Source organism: Pyxicephalus adspersus, chromosome 5 (genome assembly GCF_032062135.1).
Source record: "Pyxicephalus adspersus chromosome 5, UCB_Pads_2.0, whole genome shotgun sequence".
Lineage (NCBI taxonomy): Eukaryota > Metazoa > Chordata > Amphibia > Anura > Pyxicephalidae > Pyxicephalus > Pyxicephalus adspersus.
In genome coordinates this window covers 24636485-24649233 of record NC_092862.1, presented here as the reverse complement: position 1 = coordinate 24649233, position 12749 = coordinate 24636485, and the positions used below count along the sequence as shown (strand labels likewise).

Here is a 12749-nt window from a genome sequence, read left to right as displayed (position 1 = left end):
CTGCTTGCTAAACATCCTGGGAGGACATTAGCGCACAACATTTGTTGTGTCCACAGCCCTGCGCTACTGTCCCCCCAGGAAGTTTAGCAAGCAGGTCTGAGCCTGACACACGGCTCCCTTCGCATGCGCGGTTTCGTAGATTTAGTGGTCTGTGAGGTTCAAAAGCTTGGTGACCACTAATATAAACCATTACTTTTTGTGAATTTTATTGATCCTTACATTTGTTCCTGGTCAGGGTCAGCATGACAACTAATATTTTCATAAGCATATCAACAATTGGCAGGTGTATGGTATTTGTTTTAATGACAGCTACTATGAGTTACTATGGTTACCTCTCATGATATTCATTTCCTCTACTTTTTATACGTTTCATCTGTTCTTTAATAAAAGGTTTAATAGATTTACCTGGTCTGGACTGTTCTCGCACCTTCCCAAAATATTCAGACTGGTTAAATTGTGGCCTATTATCATTAATGTCATCAACAAAAATAGTAACAGAAAATGGGCCTTCCAGCAGTTTTCCTGCAGAATCTAGTGTTTTAACCTAGAAAATATGTAAATGACGTCAGAGATTAAAAAAAGGGAAAAAAGGAGCGAGTCCAAGTAACTTATTCATTGTGCTTTTAAGACAGGAACACACAAGTAAGTTTGCAACAAACATTGCAAAAAACATTTGTTGGATTAACACAATTATGGTCTAAACACAATTTATTCCTTTAAATAGGATAAGGTCTATTTATACCCAGAATGTACACATAGTGCATCAAAGCAACAGAAAAGTTCCATCCTCCTGCACCAAATTTTTTTTACAGCCATTAGGTTTGATTACTAAATATTTAGAAAAAGTTTCACTTAGATAAATGACTTGACAGTTTTCATCATCATGCGGATGAATAAAGTCAACATAGTTCACCTCATTTACTAAATTGGATGAAAACTTTATACACCTATAGTAAATCAGCCCCATTAAGTTTTGTGTGCACTCTCCTTCACTTGGTTCTAGCAGCACGCACCCATTACATTGATTGTGTCACTTTTATTCAGGTACTTGCATGCCTGCTTTAGTTTGTATTGTCTGGAAAAATAATACAAGGAATCTGACTGATTTTATGCAGCAACAATAACTTTGGTTTCTATCTGCTTTTTTAGAACCCTATTTTTGGTTGACAATATGTCCATTCTATTCATTCTAATAATCCATGATAATAGGGTGGCACGGTGGCTCAGCGGTTAGCACTTTGGCCTTTGCAGCACTAGGTCCCAGATTTGAATCTTGGCCAGGACTCTATCTGCATGGAGTTTGCAAGTTCTCCCCTTGTTTGCGTTAGTTTACCTTGGGAACTCCGGTTTCCAAAAACATGCAGTTAGATTAATTGGTTTCCCCCAAATTGACCTTAGACTGTACATGACTATGGTAGAGACATTAGATTGTGAACCCCTTTGATGGATAGCTAGTGACATGACTATGGACTTTGTAATGTGCTACAGATTATATGTTGGTGCTATATAAATACAAGATAATAATAATTAATTGTAAACAAGCAAACTGAAGAACTTTACCAGAAACTTTATTCTACATCCTTCCTATATGACTATTCTCTATTAGATAAATAAAGATTTTGATAAACGAAAACCTTAACATACATATTCCTTTTTTTCATTCCTTTTTCCTTTCCTTCTGTTTGCAGCAGTAAAAAGCAAGGAAAAGGGAAAAGGAAGGACGGTTATCACTTTTCTTACTTCTGCAACAGAATTGTTTTTTCAACAATGTAGTTTAAATGAACCTAATATACATTTGAAACAAAGTTTTACTTGTTGTAACCAATAAAAAATATATACAGTATTCATTCCTATTACATTCCCAATAATATTTGGCATTTTCTCTATTCATAGTACATACATCTGTACATACATTACTCCTATAACTGCAGGTAATATGCCATATGCTTATAATATCTGGTCAATATCAAAGTGATTAGAAAACATTTAAAATTAAAGGTTGTAATATTGTTAAAAGGAAGGAATGACATAAATCTGGTATTACCTGCAATTTGTATTCACGTTTATTTATCCAGTCAAGTGGTCCTGTTGTGTATAGCGTTCCATCATTAGAATTGATTTCAATTGTATTGTTTCTTTCTCCTTCAAGAACAAATGAGTGCGAATCGGCATTGCTTTTCTTAAACTGTTTGAAGAAAAGAACAAGGAATTGAAAGCTGTGGGTTTGAGTGAACATGGACTGAAAGCACCTTTTTAATTGGGAACTTTAACAGAGGTCTGAATCTGGCAATGTGCAATTTTCTGTAATACACTAAACTATATAAAAAAATCCAAATATAAAATGGAAGGGCTATTGGATTTTTTATTTTCATGTTACTTGCAAATGTGTAGTAAGCTTAGTAAGTTACTTGCCAGTATGTTGTAGGCTCTTTTGGGCAGGGTCCTCTCCTCCTGTGTCATTGTTTTTATCTGCCTGTCATTTGCTACCCATATTTAATGTACCACGCTGCATAATATGTTGTCGCTAAATAAATACTGTTTATTATTATTAATAATAATAATAATAATAATAATAATAATAAAAAGTACAAAAATGTAACACTTAAAAGATTACAATATTCCTCATAACAGTGACTTTTTAGCTAACTAAACACTAAGTAAAGAAAAGCTGATGGGCCCAGACCCTAACACAGACACTACTAGATGGTGTGATCAGTATTGTTTGGTGCCAAGAGCTTTAATAAAACTCCTGCCAAGGCTTTATTGTCAAATGTGCCTTTAGGGAAACTTTGCGGCACTTGCTGTCAGCAGGTAGTAATTTTCAGTTGGATCCCTCCATGGGGTTTACTTTGTTTACCACCTCTGAAAACAGTCAATAAGGGCAATACACACTTTGGACTCCCTCAAACATTCCCCACTTGGGAATCGTCCAGGTCCATGTTTCAATTGGTAACTGATTCCCACCAGATGGTGTTTGAGGGAATAGCAGATTCCCTGTTTAATAAATAAAACCTGTTGTATTTTAACATAAGGCCCAAGCAATTTGTACACCAAAGCTAGAACAAACCAAACCTGGACAAATGTTCCCATTACTAACTGCCAGGGTGGGAAATGTTGTCAATGGGGAGAGAAACAAAAGAATATTTACACAGCGTCCATGTTCATTCCTTTCTGTCCTAGGGAGGACTAACTCCCATCCTCTTCTCTCTCCTTTATGGATTTTAGGATTAATAGGAAAAATTCCCCCAATGGTGTCATAGACAAAAATAAAAACCTGGGAGAAATCTTAACTCCTACCTACTCTATTCAAAAGTGAAATAAACTTTTTCCCCATAGTTAGGTATTTAAAATGGCAAGTCTAGACATCACAAAATAATTTGCCATCATTTATTAATTAGGATGGTATGATCCTAAAATATATATTGTTCCTCCTTTTTCACAGATTGATTGAATTAATTCTGCATGTAATTCTGCTAAAGCTTTGAAATATGACTCCTTACAATAAAATTATATGAATTGGATGGGGAACATCTTTCCCAGCACCCAACATAATAATGGGCCCCATCAATTTTTCTCAATCTGATTACACAGAACAGGAAGCAATATAGTAAAATGGCATGCAGAATGTATAGAACAAAATAAAATTTTGCGCTGTGGTTGTATAAAATATAAACAATAATGTATTTACTTTTGAGAAGTTTTATCATAGTTATACCCAAGGAAAGAAGTGTATGAACAGGTGAACAAATATAGGTATTTTATAGTTTCTGTTTTATAAGACTTTTCCTGTTTTCACATGTTTTCAGGAAGAGTGGCACACCCAACCTTTACTGGGGCAATAAATTAGCTTGGCACTGACTTAGTATAATGTAACTTTTATAGTCATAAACTATTGAGATGGCTGAACATTTGACTTTTATGTATATATGGGCCACAGTTGACAAAGAGACAGAGAAAAGATGTTTGATCCCTTTCATCGTATTAGTCATCCCACGCTTGGGGGCGTGCAGAGGTTGCTCTTGGGTCAATCACTAGTATATGTCAGCAAAGGGTGATAATGCATATTGCTTACGAGGTAGGAGTTATGCTAAAGCTACCCACTTACATTAAATGCCATCTGGCTGTGTATGTATGATCAAACCACCAGATTTTTTTTTATAGTTGAAAAATACTTGCAGTGGGTGAATGTGCATGTTTTGCCCTGGGAAGAAAAAAACGAGTGGTCCATCTCATTTTAGTACTGAGAGATAGAAAAGAGGCCCTACAGACATTGCTTCCTAATGGGGTAAATGCTCTCTAATTTGTGTAGGCATTTATTAAACTTCACCAAGACTAGAGAAGATAGACTATCATGGGTAACTTGGGTGATCCAGTAATCCTGGATGGGAAAGGTTTACTGGATCATGCAGGTTTGCCCATGATAGTCTATCTTCTTTAATCTTGGAAAGATTTATTAAATCAAGCCCAATGTCTGATTTTTTTTTACTGTTGTAAAAAATTGTAAATTTTTGTTTATTGTATAGGATATTATAAAAGTGAATTGTGTTTGAAAGGTATTTGGGCACCTCCTGGTCTCTTTTTACATAATCTATATATTTCTGTTGACATAACATTATGAAATTTATCTCTGCAGAAAATGGGACAATAAACAGCAGTGTAGGATGGTGCACCACACCGATGGTGGGATACAGAGCAGGAGCAAGGGGTGAGTGTCTGTACTCACTGTACACAACACAATGCAATAATGGCTGGGTTGTTGAAAATTGTAGTACGATAGACACAGAATAAAGAGCATTATATTACATTACCTGATAAATAGGTTTTGCAGGTTGCTGTTCTTTAACATGAAATATCTTATTTTGTAGAGGCCCCTGTTCTATTTGTGCTTCCACCAGTGTCTGAAAAAGAAAACCACAGTTTAGTTTTGGGTTGATCGTGGCAGGTTCTCAAACTCAGATGGTTCCCAGCAACTCTCTTCTACCACCAGTGTTATAAAGTGGCCCCATTCTTACCTCTGCTGGGTTCATTTAAATTACAGAAGACAACAGAATGGGAACGATTTTTTTCCCCAACTCTGTAGTCTTCAAAGCAGAGCTTTATGACATTCCAGAAGAAATTGTGGAGCCAATCAATGGCTAGTTAGAGGCTCACATAAGTATAGGACTGATATTCCTAAAACAGTATAAACTTTTCACTCAAGATCACAGATCACCAAGATCACCAATGACTGCAGCATATTTAGGTTCAAGTTTCCTTTATTACAAAAGGAAACGAGTATTTTTGGTTTTACCAGTCATTTAGCCATTCCTTTAACAGATGCAGAAAACTGGTACTTGAGACAAACACCCAAAAATGACAGGTACTTAATTCCCGACAAATGGGTAAATGCACAGACGCAAACATATTTAGTAGGAGAGCTGTTTAATCACTGAGAAGATTTGTATTTTTGGCCATCAGGTCCTGAGATTTACATTGCAGAACTGACAGGAGAGAGGACCTAATCTTTTTTTGCTGCAGTTTTACATTGACTTACAGGTTTTGTCTCTACCCTGCTTTGGCTAGATAGTAAAAGGGGAAGCAGCAAACTGCTGAGTTTAAGCTCTCTGTCTGCTCTGTGCCTCTAGCCCTTGGTGGACTGCAAAAGGCTAAAACCAGGGCAAAATTAGGAACTTACACTGCTTGTATTAGATTCAATAGCTTCATTTATTTGTGTTTAAATTTATCTTTATCTATCTGCCTAACAACCCTGAAGAGTCAATTTAAAGATGTTAAAGATGTTGGGCTATTAAATCAGCTGTCTTTTCTACACTGACCTCAAACATTGGTGGTTGAGTTACTAAATTAATTTAGGCTGCTCACTTCACAAAGTGAATTATCACTCTGTAAGGAAAAATCCACTTATTAAATGCCATTGAAATAATACCAAATCATGTGCAAGAAAATGTTTTAAAAAGTCTGTAGAACTTCACCTTATTGACATAATTGATAATTAACTTTGCTAAGTGAACAGCATACACCCCTTTAGTAAACCAATACCACTGTCTATGCAGATCAGAAAATTCCGACAGTTATTATCTAAATACATGTTCTTTGTAAGAAATTCAAATGATTGAAACCAATGGCTCAGCATTACTGCCAGGCAAGCAGCTCCAACACCTAGACTTAGGAGCAAAGCCTTGGATTGGCAAGCAGACCTTGCTGGGTCGAGAGGGGGGCATCAGTGGGAACTATTACTTAGAATGAATGGGCAAATGACAGATTCACAATAGGATTTACATGGGATGTCACTGTATTTGATCTGATCATTATTTATGATGATTATGCAAGCTATGGACAAACCAATAAATAACAAACATGCATTGATATTTGCTGTTGTTTTTCAGACAAAGGCTAACAGTTATCAAGTTAATACATTTAAAAAGCAGGTATGGAAGATGTGTACTTAGGAGATCACACTATGTGCATACGATTATTTTATAAGCTCATTTTGTGTTCCTAGTAAATCCAGATCAGTCAAAACTGGCCACCTCCACAAGGCAAGGCCATATATTACATCATGCACTGGAGGACAATGACCATGGGTGGCAGGAGTGTGGCTGGGGGGTCAGACCAATATGGCCTGGAGAGTCTATCTATTAAGCCTGCCTGGTCTCCAGCCACTAAATGTTTGCTCTGGTACCCGCTCAGCTGAATTGCCTTTTCCTGTACCCGACAGCAGTGACCAATTAGTGGTGGGGAAGGAGGATTTACACAAAGCTAGAATTATTGCCTATTTTATTGCCTCTTTCTAGGCCCCCTCTATCCAAAGAATAATTTCCCCATCCTGAGTCTGATCCCTTTTTCTGGCTGTGACCCCTTTATCCCAAATTTGAATTCATCCTTCTAGGTCTGACCCCATTTTCCTGGATGTGACTTCTCTATTCTTGCTGTGTCCTGAGAAGATCTTCTGCTGTGCTGCTAAGTATCTTCCCCATTCCCCACCATATTTCTTGCTAGTAATATCTGCCTATCATTGGTAAAATCTGTATGTCATTCTTACTGGGCACCCACTTCAACCAGGCCATGCCACACTTTAACTTGGTGTTTATGGCTCCTATAAACATACCCTAACCACTTACACATACAAAAAGTCTCAAATCAATTCTTCACAAGTAGGGGCATCATCACTTTGAAATGCCATAAGTAGCAAAATCTTAAAACACATCTCTAGCACAAAGTGCCCAATATTTTGCAGACTAGATGACCTGTATATTAGTTATCTCTAGTCACCCGGTCAGCCTGTATACTGCCATGTTTAGTATCAGGATTTGTCAGCGGATCATCGCCTCCCTCCCACAGTTCAAACTTCACAAGACAGCTCTCTGTCAGGCAGGAAATGTTGTCTTAGCAACATAACATAAAGCTATTGTTGAGCAAGCCGCCCTTTTTTATCTTCCTTCAGTTTGACTGCCATTTTGTTTTATTGCTGATGATATGAACCCTTTTTATTGATGGAACACATTCTCTTCTTGTGACTATTTTATGACAGCCTACCTTCAGCTCCACTCCACTAACTACATTTGATCATGTTGTAGATTTACAAGGCTCAAAGTCTAAGACTAGTTTCAAGGCAACACATCTCCCCTCCCGCATTGCAGTGTCAGGCTGTAAAACTTATAACTGCTCTGTTTACCTATGGCTCGCCATAAATTTTCACAGATAAAAAAACAAGGCTTCTTCAAGAGTATACTGATTTCTGTTGCTTCGAGAAGGAAACATGTACTGAAGAATTCAAATTATATTTTAATTATTGGGGATCTCTGTCCATTAAGAAATTTAACTCACATTGAAGTCACTGTGTGACATTTGGCAGATTGATATGCATTAACCGAATGCAAGCAATTCCTTCTAATTGGGCTTCTAACACACTAAAGTATCCTTTCTCAACCAGGGTTCATCCAGAGACTGCAAGGGGTTCTTTGAACTGTGGTTGACTGACCTCATATTTCAGAATGCCTACCAAAGCCATGATAAAGGGCTAACTGCATGACACTTTAGTTGCATTAGGGGCCATTCATTCCCTGGCCACCAATGTAGGAGGAATTATTCGCACTGACACCAATAAACAGATTTTAGTAGGCTTTTCCTAATTTTAGTTTGGGAAAAGCTTCACTACAGGATTGGTTTTTAAACCTTGCACCATTTTTAACTGAGAAAAATGTTTGTGGTGCAAGGTGCTGTAATGAATCAATGCTTCAAAGTGAATCATACTTTACTGTTGTGCGTCCCCATGCATCAACTTTCCATTTAAGTGGTTGGAGTGAAGAAAATGCCAAGTACTTTCAGGTATGAAAGAGCATATGACTAATCCCCCCTCCTCCAGTTGGTGATTAGTCCAGTGGTGTCATTGGGGGCCATTCTTGATCCAGTATAAACCCTGACTTCAGTGACTCACAGCTTACACAGCACTTTGTTACCTTGGTTTTGACTGTTAAATGGAGTGCTTAAGAAGATAAAGAAAAATGTGAGTAATTACTGCTACAACACCAGACATCAAAGCAAAAGTATTTTGGCCTGCATGGGCAAAATACAAGTTCAATCGAAAGTGACCCTCCTGTCGAAAGTCATCCCCCTGTCACTACAGGATCACTTGTAATGAAACCTGGACTATAATAGTAATCTTCCTAAAAGTGAAACTAAAGTCCCACTTTAAAAATTTGCAATCAGGCAGGGTATTATTTCAAAAAGGGACAGGGGATGTCCTTTCTGCAATAAGCATTTTATCTGCCTGATTGCACGCTTACCCTGTGGTCACTGGGAATGAATGAACACCGGTGTGCTTGTGCAGGAGTTAAGTCATCCTGGCCCAGCCTATCAAGATGGCCAAAGAGAATGAAATCAACAGAAACCAACATCCACAAACTGATTTTTAGTTAAATGCAGTAAGATCAGTCAATTGATTATTTCTGATTGACTGATGAGTTTCTCTATGGTGCTGATGTTTGTACTTTGCACGACACATAGGGCAGGGGGTTGGATTTTGTAATATTGAAAGCTGAACTCCGGACAGATATATAAGACACAAATTAATGCATCTGTGTGCGCAATATTGTATGAATTAGGTGTTTTTGTTTTAATGCAAGCAGTGTAAATATCTGAATTTAACAAGCCTGTAAAACCTATTGTACAGCTAAACTCATAGAGCTGGGTGGAAAAATAACAGAAGAAGCCAATTGGATGTGCTTCAGGGAAATATAAATGCTGAAGAAGAAAGTGCAGAAAAACAGAGTCACAAAGTAGTGTCCTGCTTTTCTTTTCACTGTCCAGTCAAAGGCTGGGTTAGGAAAGACCACAATAAAGGCCAGGTTGTCTGCTCTGCCAGTGGCTAAGCTGTATAAATCCCAGTAATGGAAAATCATTACCTAATCTACCTAAACCCATACCTCTTAGTACAAGTTGGATTACAAATACATTTTTACCAAATATTTGCAATTTATTGAAAAAAAATTGTTGAAAAGGCAAAAGAAAAATGTATATCAATATATTTCAGATTGTTTTTAAACCAGGGGGTGACAAGTATGAGGAATTGGGGTAAATTAGTGTTAGGCTTGGGGGTTGTGCATTTAGGGGTCTGTAAAGTCAGACAAATATTGGGAGCATAGGGAGAAGGGGATAGGCTGTAAGAGAGACTTTCTTGCTGCTTTATTTTTAATTAAAATAATTTATTGTGAAGTGTGCACGCCTAAGTTAAGCATCTGTAACAAAAGACTGTCTTTAAAACACAGTCTTCTTGGTTGGATCATCATCAATTGTCTAGAGTGAATCCACTTTTACTACTCTGATAATTCTTATGACTATTGAGATGAGAGTCAAGCTTCCACAGCCAGGCCCCACAATCCCTGTAGTCCATCTACCCTCATTCAACCTTCATCCTGCTCTTTCTTCCCTCCATTTTTCCTTATCCGTCACCTTCAACTTTATCCTCTATACCTGCAACCACTCCCCACTCTTTATTTCTTTTACTTCCTGTCTACTTATTTGCCTTTCATCTGTCTTTACTTCACAATTTAATAGAAATAGACTTTTTTGGTAAACTTTATTTAGGACAACAGGTAGACATGTCAAAACATAAATATGAATATTAACAGTACGGTTTAACATATTACAGAATAAACTAAGAGTAATACATCATGTCTAACTGTTTCAGCAAATTACATCTTTCTTTTTGTATTTTTTTAATTATTTTTTTTTTATAACAATGGGAATATCTTAGGTATGTACAGGGAGAAATAGACTTTAATCCTTCCTCTTTTTTTGCAACTTGAGGGATGATTGTGGCTTTTTCTAACGCATACATTCCATACCATAAACCTTGAGGAGGATGCTAGGGGGTCTTTGAGCAATGAGCAATTTGTTCCTCTCAGGTCAGTGACACCAGTGATCTTTTTGGCTGTCTGAAAGGGTGGAAGCCTTCCCAATGGCCAGCAATGTAGGAGGCATTCTTTCTATTGACCACCACACTAATATACTGTGAGCTGTGTATAGAGTAATTATAGAAGGGGTTCCCTGAGGACCTGAAAGCTATTTTAAGGGGTTCCCCCTTGTTAATAAAGTCAATAAATGTTGTCATAAACATACTATACACCCAACACCCCCTATACCAACTTATTATACTTCTTGCTCATGTAATAAACCAAAACTTTTCTAGCATGTATTTCCCTTACTCCTCATCTTATCATCTTTCTCTTAAAATCTTTATATTGTAAAACCAACAAAACCACAGCTGTATTTCCATATTTTCCTTGAATATTATGTTAATTACAGGGAACCATCCTTTAGAGAAATACATGGGCATTCTTCATTAACCTCATTCTGATAATGCTACTTGCTGTGCTGTTCTGGATTTAGTAAGAAAGGAAAGATTGGACCAGAATAATGCAGCCAGTGAGGTCAGTACACCTAATGTGTCTCTTATAGGGTGGAAACCATTGAACTAGAATAACATCCAGGCCCTAGGGTTCTCAGGAAATCAGCAATGACCTTATGCAGAGTTCTCTCAGTACAACTTTCAATGTCCAATTACAGCCACAGTTTTTGCATTTTTTGATAAATTGAACAAGGATTAAACTCATTTAAGGTTTCAGTTACTGTATGTGGTTTTTGCTTCCTTTTCACACATAATATAACTGAGTCTAATCGTTACAAAATTTGTCAATAACAACTACGGTAATGCGAAAACAATTATCAATTAAAATCTATTTTGCTACTTAGGATTGTTTACCTTTGCACATAACAATGCCCCTTTGTACTACCCCTTCCCAAAAAGGTAAGTAAGTTACACTATACATATTATTAAAGACTTTTGTTAGCATTATCAGCTACTAGGACACACACATACACAAACACACACACATAGAATATGTATTACCTGGGCCAGTATACAGCATAGGAAAATAAAAAGGTACTTCAACCTCATTGTTGAAACTGTCCTTGTCCGAGTCTTGAAGAATGACACATAAGTTAGCAGTAATCCAGGGTAGTTTTCCTTTGGACACAGAAAGTTCAAGTCTTGAAGATTTACAGGAAACCAGGTTCAAAAATTCAAGGAACTGGGCGAGGAGATAGAAATGAAAAAGAAGGTGAGGATGTCACAGGTAATCAATTGGAATGAAGTGGATAGTAGCTGAGAGCCAGCCCTAGTTTCCTAGTTAGGTATTAATTCATTTGGTGAGTGTGAATCATAGGTTGCACCTAGCAGTTGTCTGTAAACCATTTATATTACCTTAGACTAGGTGGGTAGACTGGGTGCACTTTGACACAAAGTGACTTGTCTTTTCAGGCCCCCACTTATCTAAACTAATTCTTTTTTCCCTGCCCCAGATTTGTATTTACCTTACCCTATCTCATGTGTCCCTGATTGGATTGAGTTTTTTGTAACGCATTGACTCCTTGCTATGAAAGTTGAGCTTTATTGGCATCCATGTGGAGAGCAGTATACAGTAAAAGTAGGCAGCAGAAATAATCTAACCTTGTTTTGTTCATTACTTCTTTTTTTTAAAGGACAAGTAACTATATTATAAACTCCACCCAAATGTGGTTATATGATAATTTTAGACAACAAATCAAATACTTATATTTTGCTGGGACATGACATAGTTACATACTCAATTATCTTCTCATCAAAACTGACTTTTGTGGTTTTTCTTTGAAAAGTGTCTGAATACCTTGTAACAAACAAGGAAATCCAAACAAAAGGGGAAATGTCATGTCACAAAATAGAATTGATTTTAATTTGTATATATCATAAGGCAGTTTGTTGTTGGGATTTGGAGCATAGGTCATAGAAAAGTAAATGAAACGTCTGATAAAATAGTGTACAAATGTCTTTATGAGGACTAAATTCTTGCACGTTCACATATTCCTCCTCTAGATCATTTTTGGAACCAATATCCAACCTTAAAGGATTTTTGGATATTTGGATCTACAAGACTGGAGAATTCATTAATCACCACATTTTTATAGAAATCCCAGAATGATCCTCACCATATGAACTCAAGTCTACTCTTTGGGTAGAAAAGTGTCCTGTACTTGGTGGCTGTGGGAGATTGACTTGTGTTCACCTTTCCGAGTTTAGTTTAATGTTTTCATTTTAAAATATGTGATTAAAAGAAGCAAAAAGGAGTAACCATTAATATGACCCATACTGCTGTAAGATTGGAGTGTGATATAGGACTGTGCCCAAAAAAAACTCTCCTTCCATGAAAAATTTG

General features: G+C 37.0%; 1 protein-coding gene across 1 annotated transcript in view; it reads right to left on the bottom strand.

Annotated features, from left to right (window-relative positions):
- Positions 1-11647, bottom strand: part of CDH17 (cadherin 17) — a 29670-nt gene extending 18023 nt beyond the window's left edge. Inside the window, exons 1-4 of the mRNA XM_072410909.1 lie at positions 11408-11647; positions 4809-4898; positions 2045-2185; positions 406-544 (exon numbers count right to left, since the gene is read on the bottom strand). Of these exons, the coding sequence (XP_072267010.1) occupies positions 406-544; positions 2045-2185; positions 4809-4898; positions 11408-11455 (418 nt within the window). The 5' untranslated portion in view covers positions 11456-11647. The remainder of the gene's footprint in view (positions 1-405; positions 545-2044; positions 2186-4808; positions 4899-11407) is intronic.
- Positions 11648-12749: the final 1102 nt, after the last annotated feature.